Source organism: Scyliorhinus torazame, chromosome 14 (genome assembly GCF_047496885.1).
Source record: "Scyliorhinus torazame isolate Kashiwa2021f chromosome 14, sScyTor2.1, whole genome shotgun sequence".
Taxonomy (NCBI): domain Eukaryota; kingdom Metazoa; phylum Chordata; class Chondrichthyes; order Carcharhiniformes; family Scyliorhinidae; genus Scyliorhinus; species Scyliorhinus torazame.
The window spans coordinates 2542720-2558095 of NC_092720.1; the positions used below are offsets into that span (position 1 = coordinate 2542720).

The window sequence follows — 15376 nt, forward strand, 5'->3', positions numbered from 1 at the left end:
GATCAACTTGTTAGTGAAGCCACCCCCACGTACCTACAAAGCCGCAACTCAGAGTATCTGCTATGTTTCGTTTGCATAAATGAGACAGACTCCCCAAGAAGGTGCCACAGTATTGAAGTGGCGACAACCAAACTCAGACATTAGGAAAAAGAAAATAGTCCAATTGGAGACTTGACTGCATTCATTTTGTGATCGACATGAACCAATACAATCTTAGGGCCAGCTGCCAACACGCGATAGGGTGTCCACATTGAGACTCCATGGATCTTATCTCAATCTTCCTCATGGGTAATGGGTTGGTTGGAGAATGTGACTGGGTTGTGCGTAAATGCGCGTCATCTCCTGGGACCCTCCTCCGAACGTGTGAGCTGGTGTGAGGCCGGCTTTATAAGGAGCTTCCCCGATTGCAGGGACAGAAGGAGCGGAGCTGTCCACAGAGCGAGTGCTGAAACCGCCGCCAATTTCAAAGCGTTTGGAAACTGCTCTCCTGCTCGCTGTCTCTCCCATTGATCCTCGCCTTGTGCAGAGATGTGGTGCAGCCGCCTTCAGTTGAGCCTGGCTCTCCTCTCCATCGCCCTGGCAGTACTGAGTGTCAGCTCAGCCCCCACAGACAACAGGTATCGCGAAATCCTGCAGAGAGCCATGGCAGCCACAGGAAGCGGTGGGAAAGCGGTAAGGACCCAGCAAAAAGTCACATTCAATAGAAATGGGAGTTTGTGTTCCCCCCGTTCACCTCGAATAGAAACTGGGACTGGGAAATAACTGGTTCAATTCTGATCTAGTGAGAAGACCCACTTTTAACCAGACTATAATATTGAGAGTGAATTGGCTTTGTTTAGTGTTGGGATCATTGCATTGGTTTAGAAAGGTTTCTGAGCCGTTTTGATCCAAATTACAGGATTTCTCGTCCACGGGGAGAGGTAATTCGTTCTCTCCAATCCACACTCACCATCCACAAAGAGTAACAGACAAGATGTAACCATCTTTCCACAATCCCAGATAACTTACTGCTCCACTCTCTCCCCAAACCCCCTCTCGCCACCCCAACCCCAACCCTCTCTCTCCCCAAACCTCCTCTCCCCAACCCCAACCCCCCTCTCACCCGAAACCCCCTCTCCCCACCCCAACCCCAACCCTCTCTCTCCCCAAACCCCCTCTCCCCAACCCCCCTCTCTCCCCAAACCCCCTCTCCCCACCCAACCCCCAACCCTCTCTCTCCCCAAATCCCCTCTGTCCACCCCAACCCAACCCCCTCTCTCCCCACGCTGGAAGTCCTGCCCAGGCTCATTTGGTCCTGTTTAAGTTGATCATTTGAAGACGAGCACCTGAGTCTCTCTCGCTCACCTCCAATAGCCATCCAGAATGGGGCAGATGAATCAAATCCTACAGCAAAGTCATTCAGTTTGAAAAAAATATTAATTCCAATTATGTTACAAATAGCCTCCATGTTGAAAAGTAGCTGCGGGCACCGGGGATTGGCTCCTTCCAGAGATTTTCTCGCTCTTTCCAAAGTCCACCTTCCCTTTGAAACGTTCACAATTGTGGTGGATGGAATGGAGTTCGGGGTGGTGTGGGGGGAGGGGGGAGGGGTGGAGTGGGAGGGGGTTCGGGGTGGAGTGGGAGGGGGTGCGGGGTGCAGTGTAGGGGAGGGGGTTTGGGGCGGAGTGGGAGGGGGTTCGGGGTGGAATGGGAGGGGGTTTGGGCAGTTCAGGTCTCTATTTGTGAATTGGGATCATCCCGGCCGGTTGCAATGGAGAACTATGAAGATAAATGAAGATAATTTCACAAAGTTGGATTTAGTTCATTGTAGATTTATTCGCGGGAGTTTGCAACATTCATTTGCAAAACAAACGTCAATTGGCGGAAATTTCTCCCCTAATCTATTTCCTGCTGTTCTCAGGAGTTGACGAAATATTCCCTCGCCCAACTGCTGTCCGAGCTGGAAAACGTGGAGAATGAAGCTCTGGAAACGGATGCAATGGGCGGACGCAACGAGGTGCGGCTCGAACTGGAGAGATCGATAAATCCCAGCCTGGCGAACAGGGAGCGGAAAGCGGGATGTAAGAACTTCTTTTGGAAAACCTTCACATCCTGTTAACTCTCCGAATTCTCCATAGCAACCCACACACTCAGAATGTGGCATTTAGATAACTAAATAAATCATGCGGTGGATGATTCTATTTGATTGATGTAAGAGAAGACAATTGGTTTGAATTGTCCAATCGCAGGCCAGTTTGAATGGTGACTGGATAGAGTCACTATTTTTCATTAATCTGTTGCAATAAAATCTCTGTTTGAAAGTGGACCATTTGTTGGACTTTGTTCTCTGGGAGCTGGGGCAATGTAGCTGAAGGGACAGATTCAACTCGGGTAGTTTTAAACACCAGCCTGTGTCCAAAGGTACAGAGCGAGGGGAGTCATTTTCCACAGTTGTGATTTTGTAAATCAGCTCTGGGTGGAATCGCTCTGGGTCACATTCTCAAATCTGGGGAATGTTTTGCTGTAAGTTCCTCCGTGTATTCAAACTCAGAGGAGACAATGAATGGATGGATATTAAAGGGGGTTCTGCTCTGTGCAATGCAGCCATGCTCTGTGACTGCTGCAATCTGCAGGAGATCAATCTATCAACCTGAACTCCAGCTTCACACAGGCAAAGGTCTAACCTGGTCAATGATAGCAGCAATCCGCAAATCACAAATCTGCTTCCAGCCTTCCGTTGTAAAGTCGGTTTCCTTTGTAACCTAGTGGCACGGTAGCACAGTGGTTAGCACTGCTACTTCACAGCGCCAGGGTCCCGGGTTCGATTCCCGCTTGGGTCACTGTCTGTGTGGAGTCTGCACGTTCTCCCCGTGTCTGCGTGGGTTTCCTCCGGGTGCTCTGGTTTCCTCCCATTTGGTAAATTGGACATTCTGAATTGGCCCTCAGTGTACACGAACAGGCGCCAGCATGCGGTGACTAGGGGATTTTCAAAGTAACTTCATTGCAGCGTTAATTTAAGCCTGCTTGTGACACTGATAAAGATTATTATCTGCGATTTTGCACCATGTGGAAATGTCAGTGTAGGTTCTGCACAATACCAATGTTCCATACAGGTGTTGAATTGTGTTCTGCACAGGAATATTGCCTTCCACCATTCCCTATTACCTTCTAGAACCATAGACAATAGGAGCAGCAGGAGGCCATTCGGCCCTTTGAGCCTGTTCTGCCATTCATTATGATCATAGTTGTTCATCTCACTCAATAGCCTAATCCTGCTCCCCCATATCCTTTGATCTCCTTCACCCTAAGTGCTGTATCTAACTGCTTCTTGAAAATATATAGGGCGGGATTCTCCATCCTGCCACACCAGGAGCTGAATTCTCCGCCGTCGGAGAATCCCGAGGGTTTCCCAACAGCGTAGGGCGGCCCCACAATAGGAAACCCAATTGATCAGCCGGCGAAACGGAGAATCCCGATGGCATATGGTGGGACGGAGAAACCCACCCCAGGTTTCTGGTGCGGCACACCTTAGGGATTCTCCATTTCGCCGACTGGTCAATGGGGTTTCCCATCGTGGGGCAGCCCCACGGCGTCGGGAAACCCTCGGGCTGCGGGTAAAATGGAAAATCACGACGGCAGAGAATTCAGCCCATAATAGTTTGGCCTCAACTGATTTCTGTGGTGACAAATTCCACAGGCTCACCACTCTCTGAGTGAAGAAATTTCTCCTCCTCACTGTCCTAAATGGTCTACCCCATAACCTTAGACTGTGATCCCTGGTTCTGGACACATCCACCATCGGGAACATCCTTCCTGCATCTACCTTGTCTGATCCTGTTAGAGTTTCTAGGTTTCCAATGAGCTGCCCCCTCATTCTTCTAAACTCCAGCGAATACAATCCTAACCAATTCAATCTCTCCTCATATCAGCCCACAATGCCATTGTTAGGAGTGACCATGACACACTCCACATGAAGGCTGAGCATTATCTGCAGAAATGCTCATTGTCTATTTCACCACTGCTCTGAGGATTGGAACAGACCAGCAATAAATCCTGCAATTCAAAATGGAGCTGTCAATGACATGTTGAGGGCCATTAATCTAAGCAGAATTGAAACCAGCACAATCTGGTGATGCACCATATTCCTCAGTCATCCATGAGGATCAATGAAGGAGAAAAAGGTGGTTCAATCAGGGGTGTAGAAGGAGAATTGGGAACCCCACCACCTGGAGGTTCCCCTCCAAGTCACTCACCATCCTGACTTGGAAATATATCGCTGTTCCTTTACTGTCACTGGGTCAAAGTCCTGGAACTCTCTCCCTAACAGCACAGTGGGTGTACCTGTGGCACAAATGATTGGGATTGAGAGCAGAGAAGTCCCCCCAGGCGCGATGGCCTACATCCTAGGGTGTTAAAGGGAGTGGCAGCAGAAATAGTGGATCCATTGGTTATAATATTTCAAAATTCCCTGGACACGGGAAAGGTTCCAGTGGGTTGGAAAAATACTAATGTAACTCCCTTATTCAAAAAGGGAGAATGTGGGAAATTACAGACCAGTTAGTTTCACATCTGTTGTTGGGAAATTGTTAGAATCCATTATGAAGGAAGTGATATAAGGACATTTGGAAAGCCTAAACACTCTCCACCAGAGTCAGCGTGGTTTTATGAAGGGTAAATCATGTTTGACTAATTTGCTAGAGTTCTTTGATGCTGTAACAAGCCAAGTGGATAATGAGGATCCTGTAGCTCTCATACAACTGGACTTCCAGAAGGCGTTCGATAAGGTGCCGCACAGAAGGTTATTTCACAAGGTTAGATCACACGGGACTGGGGTAATTTATTATCTTGGATAGAAGACTGGCTGACGGACAGAAGACAGAGAGTTGGGATAAATGGGTCTTTTTCTGGATGGGAAGATGTAACAAGCGGGGTACCACAGGGTTCAGTCTGTGGGCCCCAACTATTTATAATCTATATTAATGACTTGGATACAGGGATAGAAGGTTCTATAGCCAAATTTGCAGATGACACAAAAATAGGTGGGACAGTAAATTGCAATGAGAAAATGAGAACCTTACAAATGGATATTGATGGGGTGGGCCAAAATGTGGAAGATGGAGTTTAACGTGGATAAGTGTGAGGTCATGCATTTTGGTTGGAAAAACAGGAAGGCAACTTATTATCTAAATGTGGAGAGAATGCGGGATGCTCCAAGGCAGAGGGATCTGGGGGCCCATAGAACATAGAACATAGAAAAATACAGCACAGAACAGGCCCTTCGGCCCACGATGTTGTGCCGAACCTTTGTCCTAGATTAATCATAGGTTATCATTGAATTTACAGTACAGAAGGAGGCCATTCGGCCCTTTGAGTCTGCACCGGCTCTTGGAAAGAGCACCCTACCCAAACCCAACACCTCCACCCAACACAAAGGGCAATTTGGACATTAGGGGCAATTTATCATTGGCCAATTCACCTAACCCGCACATCTTTGGACTGTGGGAGGAAACCGGAGCACCCGGAGGAAACCCACGCAGACACGGGGCGGACGTGCAGACTCCGCACAGACAGTGACCCAAGCCGGAATCGAACCTGGGACCCTGGAGCTGTGAAGCAATTGTGCTATCCACAATGCTACCGTGCTGCCCTTGAGAACAAATAAATCTACACTATCATTTTACTGTAATCCATGTACCTATCCAATAGCTGCTTGAAGGTCCCTAATGTTTCCGACTCAACTACTTCCACAGGCAGTGCATTCCATGCCCCCACTACTCTCTGGGTAAAGAACTTACCTCTGATATCCCTCCTATATCTTCCACCTTTCACCTTAAATTTATGTCCCCTTGTAATGGTTTGTTCCACCCGGGGAAAAAGTCTCTGACTGTCTACTCTATCTATTCCCCTGATCATCTTATAAACCTCTATCAAGTCGCCCCTCATCCTTCTCCGTTCTAATGAGAAAAGGCCTAGCACCCTCAACCTTTCCTCGTAAGACCTACTCTCCATTCTAGGCAACATCCTGGTAAATCTTCTTTGCACCTTTTCCAAAGCTTCCACATCTTTCCTAAAATGAGGCGACCAGAACTGTACACAGTACTCCAAATGTGGCCTTACCAAAGTTTTGTACAGCTGCATCATCACCTCACGGCTCTTAAATTCAATCCCTCTGTTAATGAACGCGAGCACACCATAGGCCTTCTTCACAGCTCTATCCACTTGAGTGGCAACTTTCAAAGATGTATGAACATAGACCCCAAGATCTCTCTGCTCCTCCACATTGCCAAGAACTCTACCGTTAACCCTGTATTCCGCATTCATATTTGTCCTTCCAAAATGGACAACCTCACACTTTTCAGGGTTAAACTCCATCTGCCACTTCTCAGCCCAGCTCTGCATCCTATCTATGTCTCTTTGCAGCCGACAACAGCCCTCCTCACTATCCACAACTCCACCAATCTTCGTATCGTCTGCAAATTTACTGACCCACCCTTCAACTCCCTCATCCAAGTCATTAATGAAAATCACAAACAGCAGAGGGCCCAGAACTGATCCCTGCGGTACGCCACTGGTAACTGGGATCCAGGCTGAATATTTGCCATCCACCACCACTCTCTGACTTCTATCGGTTAGCCAGTTTATTATCCAACTGGCCAAATTTCCCACTATCCCATGCCTCTTTACTTTCTGCATAAGCCTACCATGGGGAACTTTATCAAATGCAGTCCTGTTCATGAGTCACAGAGTCCTGGCCCCTGTTCATGAGTCACAGAAATCTAGCATGCAAGTAGATAATAAAGAAAGCTTATGGAATGTTGGCATTTATAGCTAAAGGAATTGAGTATAAAGGTAAGGCAGTGTTATAAAGATAAAGGTCCTTTATTGTCACAAGTAGGCTTACATTAACACTGCAATGAAGTTACTGTGAAAAGCCCTGAGTCGCCACATTCTGGTGCCTGATCGGGTACACAGAGGGAGAATTCTGAATCCTCAGCTGGTGCGGCAATTGAACCCGCACTGCTGGCCTTGTTCAGCATCGCAAACCAGCTGTCTAGCCCACTGAGCTAATGTCTGCCTGTTATTGCAACTAGACACGGCATCTTCATCTGAAACTTCATCTGGATAATTGTGCACAGTTTTGGTCACCTTATTTGAGGAAAGATGAAGTGGCTTTGAAGGCAGCTCAGAGGAGGGACACTTAGTTGATTCCAGAGATGAGGGGCGGGATCCTCCATCGGCGATATCCTCCTATTCCCCGGCAGTGCACTCAAGCCCGCAGATTTCCCGACGGCACCCACAAGCTTTCTATAGGTATGTCAGGAATAAAAGAATGACTAGGGTAAGAGTAGGGCTAGTCAAGGACAGGGATGGGAAGTTTTTGTGTGGAGTCTTAAGAGATAGGCGAGATACTAAATGAATATTTTTCGTCAGTATTCACTCAGGAAAAAGATAATGTTGTGGAGGAGAATGCTGAGCCCCAGGCTATTAGAATAGACGGCATTGAGGTACGTAGGGAAGAGGTGTTGGCAATTCTGGACAGGCTGAAAATAGATAAGTCCCCGGGGCCTGATGGGATTTATCCTAGGATTCTCTGGGAAGCCATGGAAGAGATTGCTGAGCCTTTGGCTTTGATCTTTATGTCATCATTGGCTACAGGAATAGTGCCAGAGGACTGGAGGATGGCAAATGTGGCCCCTTTGTTCAAGAAGGGGAGCAGAGACAACCCCGGCAACTATAGACCGGTGAGCCTCACGTCTGTAGTGGGTAAAGTCTTGGAGGGGATTATAAGAGACAAGATTTATAATCATCTAGATGGGAATAATATGATCAGGGATAGTCAACATGGCTTTGTGAAGGGTAGGTCATGCCTCACAAACCTTATCGAGTTCTTTGAGAAGGTGACTGAACAGGTAGACGAGGGTAGAGTAGTTGATGTGGTGTATATGGATTTCAGTAAAGCGTTTGATAAGGTTCCCCACGATAGGCTATTGCAGAAAATACGGAGGCTGGGGATTGAGGGTGATTTAGAGATGTGGATCAGAAATTGGCTAGCTGAAAGAAGACAGAGGATGGTGGTTGATGGGAAATGTTCAGAATGGAGTTCAGTTACAAGTGGTGTACCACAAGGATCTGTTCTGGGGCCGTTGCTGTTTGTCATTTTTATAAATGACCTAGAGGAGGGCGCAGAAGGGTGGGTGAGTAAATTTGCAGACGACACTAAAGTCGGTGGTGTTGTCGACAGTGCGGAAGGATGTTGCAGGTTACAGAGGGACATAGATAAGCTGCAGAGCTGGGCTGAGAGGTGGCAAATGGAGTTTAATGCAGAGAAGTGTGAGGTGATTCACTTTGGAAGGAATGACAGGAATGCGGAATATTTGGCTAATGGTAAAATTCTTGGAAGTGTGGATGAGCAGAGGGATCTCGGTGTCCATGTACATAGATCCCTAAAAGTTGCCACCCAGGTTGATAGGGTTGTGAAGAAGGCCTATGGAGTTTTGGCCTTTATTGGTAGAGGGATTGAGTTCCGGAGTCATGAGGCCATGTTGCAGCTGTACAAAACTCTGGTACGGCCGCATTTGGAGTATTGCGTACAGTTCTGGTCACTGTATTATAGGAAGGACGTGGAAGCTTTGGATCGGGTGCAGAGGAGATTTACCAGGATGTTGCCTGGTATGGAGGGAAAATCTTATGAGGAAAGGCTGATGGACTTGAGGTTGTTTTCGTTAGAGAGAAGAAGGTTAAGAGGAGACTTAATAGAGGCATACAAAATGATCAGGGTGTTAGATAGGGTGGACAGTGAGAGCCTTCTCCCACGGATGGAAATGGCTAGCACGAGGGGACATAGCCTTAAACTGAGGGGTAATAGATATAGGACAGAGGTCAGAAGTAGGTTCTTTACGCAAAGAGTGGTGAGGCCGTGGAATGCCCTACCTGCAACAGTAGTGAACTCGCCAACATTGAGGGCATTTAAAAGTTTATTGGATAAGCATATGGATGATAATGGCATAGTGTAGGTTAGATGGCTTTTGTTTTTTGACTTCCCATGTCGGTGCAACATCGTGGGCCGAAGGGCCTGTACTGCGCTGTATCGTTCTATGTTCTATGTTCTATGTACACCCTCGGCCTTGCTGGACGCCTGTGGCGCCCTGGCACCACCATCAGTCGATCCTCGTGCTCCACCTGCTCCTCCTCCTCCTCCTGCTCCCCCAAGCACTTCCTCCGCATTCCTTGCCGTCAGGGGGTCATTGTTCCCCTCGGCATCCCCCTGTACATTTGGGTCCTGAGTGCCTGCGGCCTGCGCGGCGACGACGGGCCACTCCGCGGCCATCCCCTCTGCTGCACCGGCGACCGCTGCATCTGCAGCCACTGTGGGCCGTCCGACTCTACGCTGCCGGATGGCAAACTCCAGAACTGCGGCTCCAACCACGGCAGTGACCATCGCTGTCTGGTTGGCAACATGGTGACCTGCAGGAGGGTGGTGGGGGGCAGAGAAACGACATGTTACACCGAGGTTCTTCCACACCTCGCCAGCCGGGCTGCACGGGATCCCTGTGTGCCCCGGTGGCCTGGTCGCCCTGCAGATACGCAGCCAGCCTAACACCTGGTCACTGTCTGCGCCCAACGGTCACTTCACACCGTACTGCTCACCAGTGTGCCCCTCGCCTGTGCCCAGCAGCCACACGCACCCTGCGGCCGTGTCCTCGTCACCGTCCTGCCATATCAGGGCGGCTGACCTGTGGCATCCGCGGATGGACGATACCCTCCACACTCTCCCTCACCCCCCTCCCACCTGCACAATCTCCCTCACCCCCTCCCCCTGCACACTCTCCCTCACCCCCCTCCCGCCTGCACACTCTCCCTCACCCCCCCCTCCCACCTCCACACTCTCCCTCACCCCCCCTCCCACCTGCACACTCTCCCTCACCCCCCCCCTCCCACCTGCACACTCTCCCTCACCCCCCCTCCCACCTGCACACTCTCCCTCACCCCCCCTCCCACCTCCACACTCTCCCTCACCCCCCTCCCACCTGCACACTCTCCCTCACCCCCCCTCCCACCTGCACACTCTCCCTCACCCCCCCTCACACCTGTACACTCGCCCTCACCCCCCTCCCACCTGCACACACTCCCTCACCCCCCCCCACCTGCACACTCTGTCTCCCCCCCCACCTGCACACACTCCCTCATCCCCCCCCCACCTGCACACTCTCCCTCCCCCCCCTCCCACCTGCACACACTCCCTCATCCCCCCCCCACCTGCACACTCTCCCTCCCCCCCCTCCCACCTTCACACTCTCCCTCATCCCCCCCCGCCTGCACACTCTCCCTCCCCCCCCACCTGCACACTCTCCCTCGCCCCCCCCACCTGCACACTCTCCCGCCCCCCCCCACCTGCACACTCTCCCTCGTCCCCCCGTCCCCACCTGCACACTCTCCCTCCCCCCCCACCTGCACACTCTCCCTCACCCCCCCCACCTGCACACTCTCCCGCACCCCCCCCACCTGCACACTCTCCCTCCCCCCACCTGCACACTCTCCCGCACCCCCCCACCTGCACACTCTCCCGCACCTCCCCCCACTTGCACACTCTCCCTCATCCCCCCCACCTGCACACTCACCCTCCCCCCCCCACCTGCACACTCTCCCTCACCCCCCCCCACCTGCACACTCTCCCTCCCCCCCACCTGCACACTCTCCCTCACCCCCCCCGCCTGCACACTCTCCCTCCCCCCCACCTGCACACTCTCCCTCACCCCCCCCCACCTGCACACTCTCCCTCCCCCCCCACCTGCACACTCTCCCTCGTCCCCCCGTCCCCACCTGCACACTCTCCCTCCCCCCCCACCTGCACACTCTCCCTCCCCCCCCCACCTGCACACTCTCCCTCCCCCCCCCCCACCTGCACACTCTCCCGCACCCCCCCCCACCTGCACACTCTCCCGCACCTCCCCCCACCTGCACACTCTCCCTCCCCCCCCACCTGCACACTCTCCCGCACCCCCCCCCCACCTGCACACTCTCCCTCATCCCCCCCACCTGCACACTCTCCCTCCCCGCCCACCTGCACACTCTCCCTCATCCCCCCCACCTGCACACTCTCCCTCGTCCCCCCGTCCCCACCTGCACACTCTCCCTCCCCCCCCCCACCTGCACACTCTCCCTCCCCCCCCATCTGCACACTCTCCCTCCCCGCCCACCTGCACACTCTCCCTCATCCCCCCCACCTGCACACTCTCCCTCATCCCCCCCACCTGCACACTCTCCCTCCCCCCCCACCTGCACACTCTCCCACGCCCCCCCCGTTGGCCGCAGCATTCTCGGGTAAGCCGACCCGGTCTCCGGGCGCTGCGCTACAGTCCGCTCACCTCCTCCCTGCTCAGCCTCAGCCAGTACGACTGGCTGCCGACTTTAAATAGCAGGTGTGAACGGCGACGGCGTGAACTGGGGTCTCGCCACCGGGACTTCGGCCCATCCAGGCCTGAGAATAGCAGGGGTGCCGGAGAATCGCCGTTTTGGGTGTCTCGGGCGATTCTCCGGCCTGCGGCCCGCGAAACTCGACCGTGCCGTTCCCGCCGCTTAGGAGAATCGCGGGAGGGTGTCGGACCGGCGTCGTGGGAAATTTCGGCAGCCCAGGTGATTCTCCCAACCGGCGTGGGAGTGGAGAATCGCGCCCAGGGAATCCCGTTTCCGGTAGGAGTGCGCCGCACTGGAAAACGGAGCTGATGGGACCGAGAATCCCGCCCATTGTTCTTCAGTCTCTAGCAGCCAGTCTCCATGGTTTTAGTCGAGATGGAAGTAGCTTTACTGGTTCAGAGTTTCTGATATCTAGATCACGATTAGTAAATGGTGTTCCCCTACAACTCCCTCGATAATCGGTCAGTTTCTTTGTTATATCGGTCTCTTTCTGTCTCTTGTGTAATGCAGGCAGTCTTCCATGGGTGTCCAATTAATTTTTCAGCAAACTTTGGGGATCTCTTACACCTAAACCGCAGTCGGATAGTCAATGCTGAGAGAAGGATTGGTTTCATGTTTAACCAATAGACTCTTTTCAACCCCTTCACCTTTACAGTTTTGCCTCTCCTTCACCTGGCTGCCTTCGGAGACAGGTGCAGCTGAGGGTTCAATCCTCTCACAGTCAGTTGACTTCATATTCACCCTTTCTTGTGTGACAACATTTACCTCCTAATCAGAGATTCCATAATCACAACCCTTATCTCCAATTATACTTTCCAGATTCCACTATATCCTTATTACTGTCAGACCAGGGGATGGCACATTATTGGCTCAATGAACTTTTTGGTTTTTGCTAATATATCTAAAGGTAAAGTGGCCAGAGTCCCAGATGACCATCGGCTGCTTTTCCTGTTGAGGGGGAGAGCTGACCGGTGGTGGGTTAGCCACAGGTTCACCACACCTCAGGTGAGGGGCAAGGTGGAGCTTCATGAATGACCTCAGCAGGTACGGGTAATGGGCCTGCACTGTTGACCTCACTCCGCATCCTGAACCAGCTGTCCAGCCAACTGAGCCAAATCGACCCCCCCACCCCCCCAAATGTGATTGCCCATTTCATGCCCTACCATTGGCATCTCATGTGCTATCTGCAGTACTTCCCTTGGACTCTATGTAATCATAGGTAAAGCTACAACATTGAGTCCTGCTAACTCATTACCTGAAAGTAAAGCTACTCCTTCCACTGGGAACCACCTGACCCGACACTAAATCACACTCCAATTGTACTTTATACAATGGAACTGAGATACAATTTTCACCCATCCCATTCATTGATACCTCAGCTTTCACTGAGTTCTCTGGAGGGACACCCAAATCCTTCTCCCAAGTGTCGCTTGGGTGACCCCTGTGTCCCTTTGATGCACGATCAGTAACTCCAGAAGCGAGATTGGAGACAATTGAAGCCTTTAATTCGTGAGATGTTGCCCCCAGCAGCGCAGGTAGAAAGCTGCTGGGGCGGCACGGGCTCTTATACCCCGCCTTGCAGGGCGGAGCTAACATACAAGCTTAACCAATGGGAACAAGTACATTCTCCACCAATGGTATTCCGGCATTACCAGGTACCGTAATCCTTCTAACACAGACTACCACCCCCTGTTAAAAAAGAGTCCGGCGGGGGTGGTGGCTTCGTATTACAATGTGGTAAAAGTGGTAGCAGTTACAGTTATGAAGGTACCGTAATACCTCCGTACAGCGTTTTGCCTTATTACATCATAACTATTTACAACAGTAATGTACATTTCAAAATGAAGTAATTAGTCGATCGGGGGCCCTGGTCATCCTCTGCGATCGTCGTTGCTTTGGTGGCGATGTGGGTGAGGTTTGGGCGCCTGTGACTCCGGGATCGTGGTTTCGGCTTCTGTGGCAGCTTCATCACCCCTAGATGGGGCCGGTGGACAGGACCAACTGACCTGGGAAGGGGGCAGCTGTGGGGTACGCCGGTGGCCGGGAGGGCCTAGACAGGGCTGGTGGAAGAACCGATCCACCTGGATCGTGGGAAGGTGTCATTGAGGCGAGCAACAGCCCCTGAAGAGCTCAAGTAGTGGCTGTAAGGATCGGGGAGAAGCATAGGATGGTCATCGACTACAGCCAGACCATCAACAGGTTTACGCAGCTTGACACGTACCCACTCCCCCGCATATCCGACCTGGTCAACAGGATCGCGCATTACAAGGTCTTTTCCACGGTCGATCTTAAGTCCGCCTACCACCAGCTCCCCATCCGCACTAGTGACCGCAAATACACTGCCTTCGAGGCAGATGGACGGCTCTACCACTTCTTAAGGGTTCCCTTCGGTGTCACTAATGGGGTCTCAGTCTTCCAACGAGAGATGGACCGAATGGTTGACCGGTACGGCTTACGGGCCACATTCCCGTATCTCGATAATGTCACCACCTGCGGCCATGACCAGCAGGACCACGACACCAACCTCCGAAAATTCCTCCAGACCACAAAAATCCTTAACCTCACGTATAACAAGGAAAATGCGTGTTCAGCACTGACCGCCTAGCCATCCTCGGCTACGTAGTGCGTAATGGAGTTATCGGCCCCGACCCTGAACGCATGCACCCCCTTATGGATTTCCCCCTCCCGCACTGCTCCAAGGCCCTGAAGCGCTGCCTAGGTTTTTTTTCCTACTCTGCGCAGTGGGTCCCCAACTATGCGGACAGGGCCCGTCCACTGATCCAATCCACAGTTTTTCCCCTGTCGATAGAGGCCCGCCAGGCCTTCAGCCGCATCAAAGCAGACATTGCAAAGGCCACGATGCGCGCCATCGATGAGTCCCTCCCCTTCTGGGTCAAGAGCGACGGCCACCCTCAACCAAGCGGGCAGACCCGTGGCCTTCTTCTCCCGCACCCTCCACGCCTCCGGAATCCGCCATTCCTCAGTCGAAAAGGAGGCCCAGGCCATAGTAGAAGCTGTGCAACATTGGAGGCATTACCTGGCCGGCAGGAGATTCACTCTCCTCACGGACCAACGGTCGGTTGCTTTCATGTTCGATAATGCACAGCGGGGCAAGACAAAAAATGACAAGATCTTACGGTGGAGGATCAAACTCCCCACCTACAACTATGTATCGTCCCGGGAAGCTAAATGGGCCTCCTGATGCCCTATCCCGCGGCACATGTGCCAACGCACAAGTGAACCACCTCCGAGCCCTCCACGAGGACCTCTGCCACCCGGGGGTCACCCGATTTTTCCACTTCATCAAGATCCGCAACCTGCCCTACTCCATCGAGGAGGTCAGGACAGCCACCAGGAATTGCCAAATCTGCGCAGAGTGCAAACCGCACTTCGACAGGCCAGAGAAAGCGCACCTGATAAAGGCTTCCCGTCCCTTTGAACGCCTCAGTATGGATTTCAAAGGCCCCCTCCCCTCCACCGACCGCAACACGTACTTCCTGAACGTGATTGATGAGTACTCCCGGTTTCCATTCGCCACCCCCTGCCCCGCCATGACCGCAACCACCGTCATAAAAGCCCTCCATAGTATCTTTATGCTGTTCGGTTTCCCCGCCTACATACATAGTGATAGGGGGTCCTCCTCTATAAGCGACGAACTGCGTCAATTCCTGCTCAGCCAGGGGATTCGCCTCGAGCAGGACGACCAGTTACAACCCCCGGGGAAACGGACAGGTAGAGAGGGAGAACATCCTACTGGCCCTGCGGCCCAGGAATCTCCCAGTCTCCCGCTGGCAGGAAGTCCTCCCGGATGCCCTCCACTCCATCCGGTCACTGCTGTGTACCACGACCAACCAAACACCTCACGAACATCTCCTTGTCTTCCCTAGGAAGTCCTCCTCCGGGACCTCGCTCCCGACCTGGCTGGTAGCTCCCGGACCCATCCTGCTCCGAAAACACGTGCGGGCGCACAAATTGGACCCAT

The 15376-nt window shown here is 52.4% G+C and overlaps 1 protein-coding gene across 1 annotated transcript; it reads left to right on the plus strand.

The window, feature by feature from the left end:
• Nucleotides 1-400: 400 nt before the first annotated feature.
• Nucleotides 401-2305, plus strand: LOC140389486 (somatostatin-1A-like). The gene is made up of 2 exons (XM_072473625.1): nucleotides 401-672; nucleotides 1901-2305. The coding sequence occupies exons 1-2, from the start codon at nucleotides 529-531 to the stop codon at nucleotides 2096-2098; spliced, it is 342 nt and encodes a 113-aa protein (XP_072329726.1). The 5' UTR covers nucleotides 401-528; the 3' UTR covers nucleotides 2099-2305.
• Nucleotides 2306-15376: the final 13071 nt, after the last annotated feature.

What these genes read in the sequence shown, in the direction of transcription:
- LOC140389486 (XM_072473625.1), top strand. Translation starts at nt 529, where the DNA reads ATGTGGTGCAGCCGCCTTCAGTTGAGCCTGGCTCTCCTCTCCATCGCC. An exon ending in CAGGAAGCGGTGGGAAAGCG is followed by an intron (nt 673 to 1,900) that starts GTAAGGACCCAG and finishes TGCTGTTCTCAG; the next exon opens with GAGTTGACGAAATATTCCCT.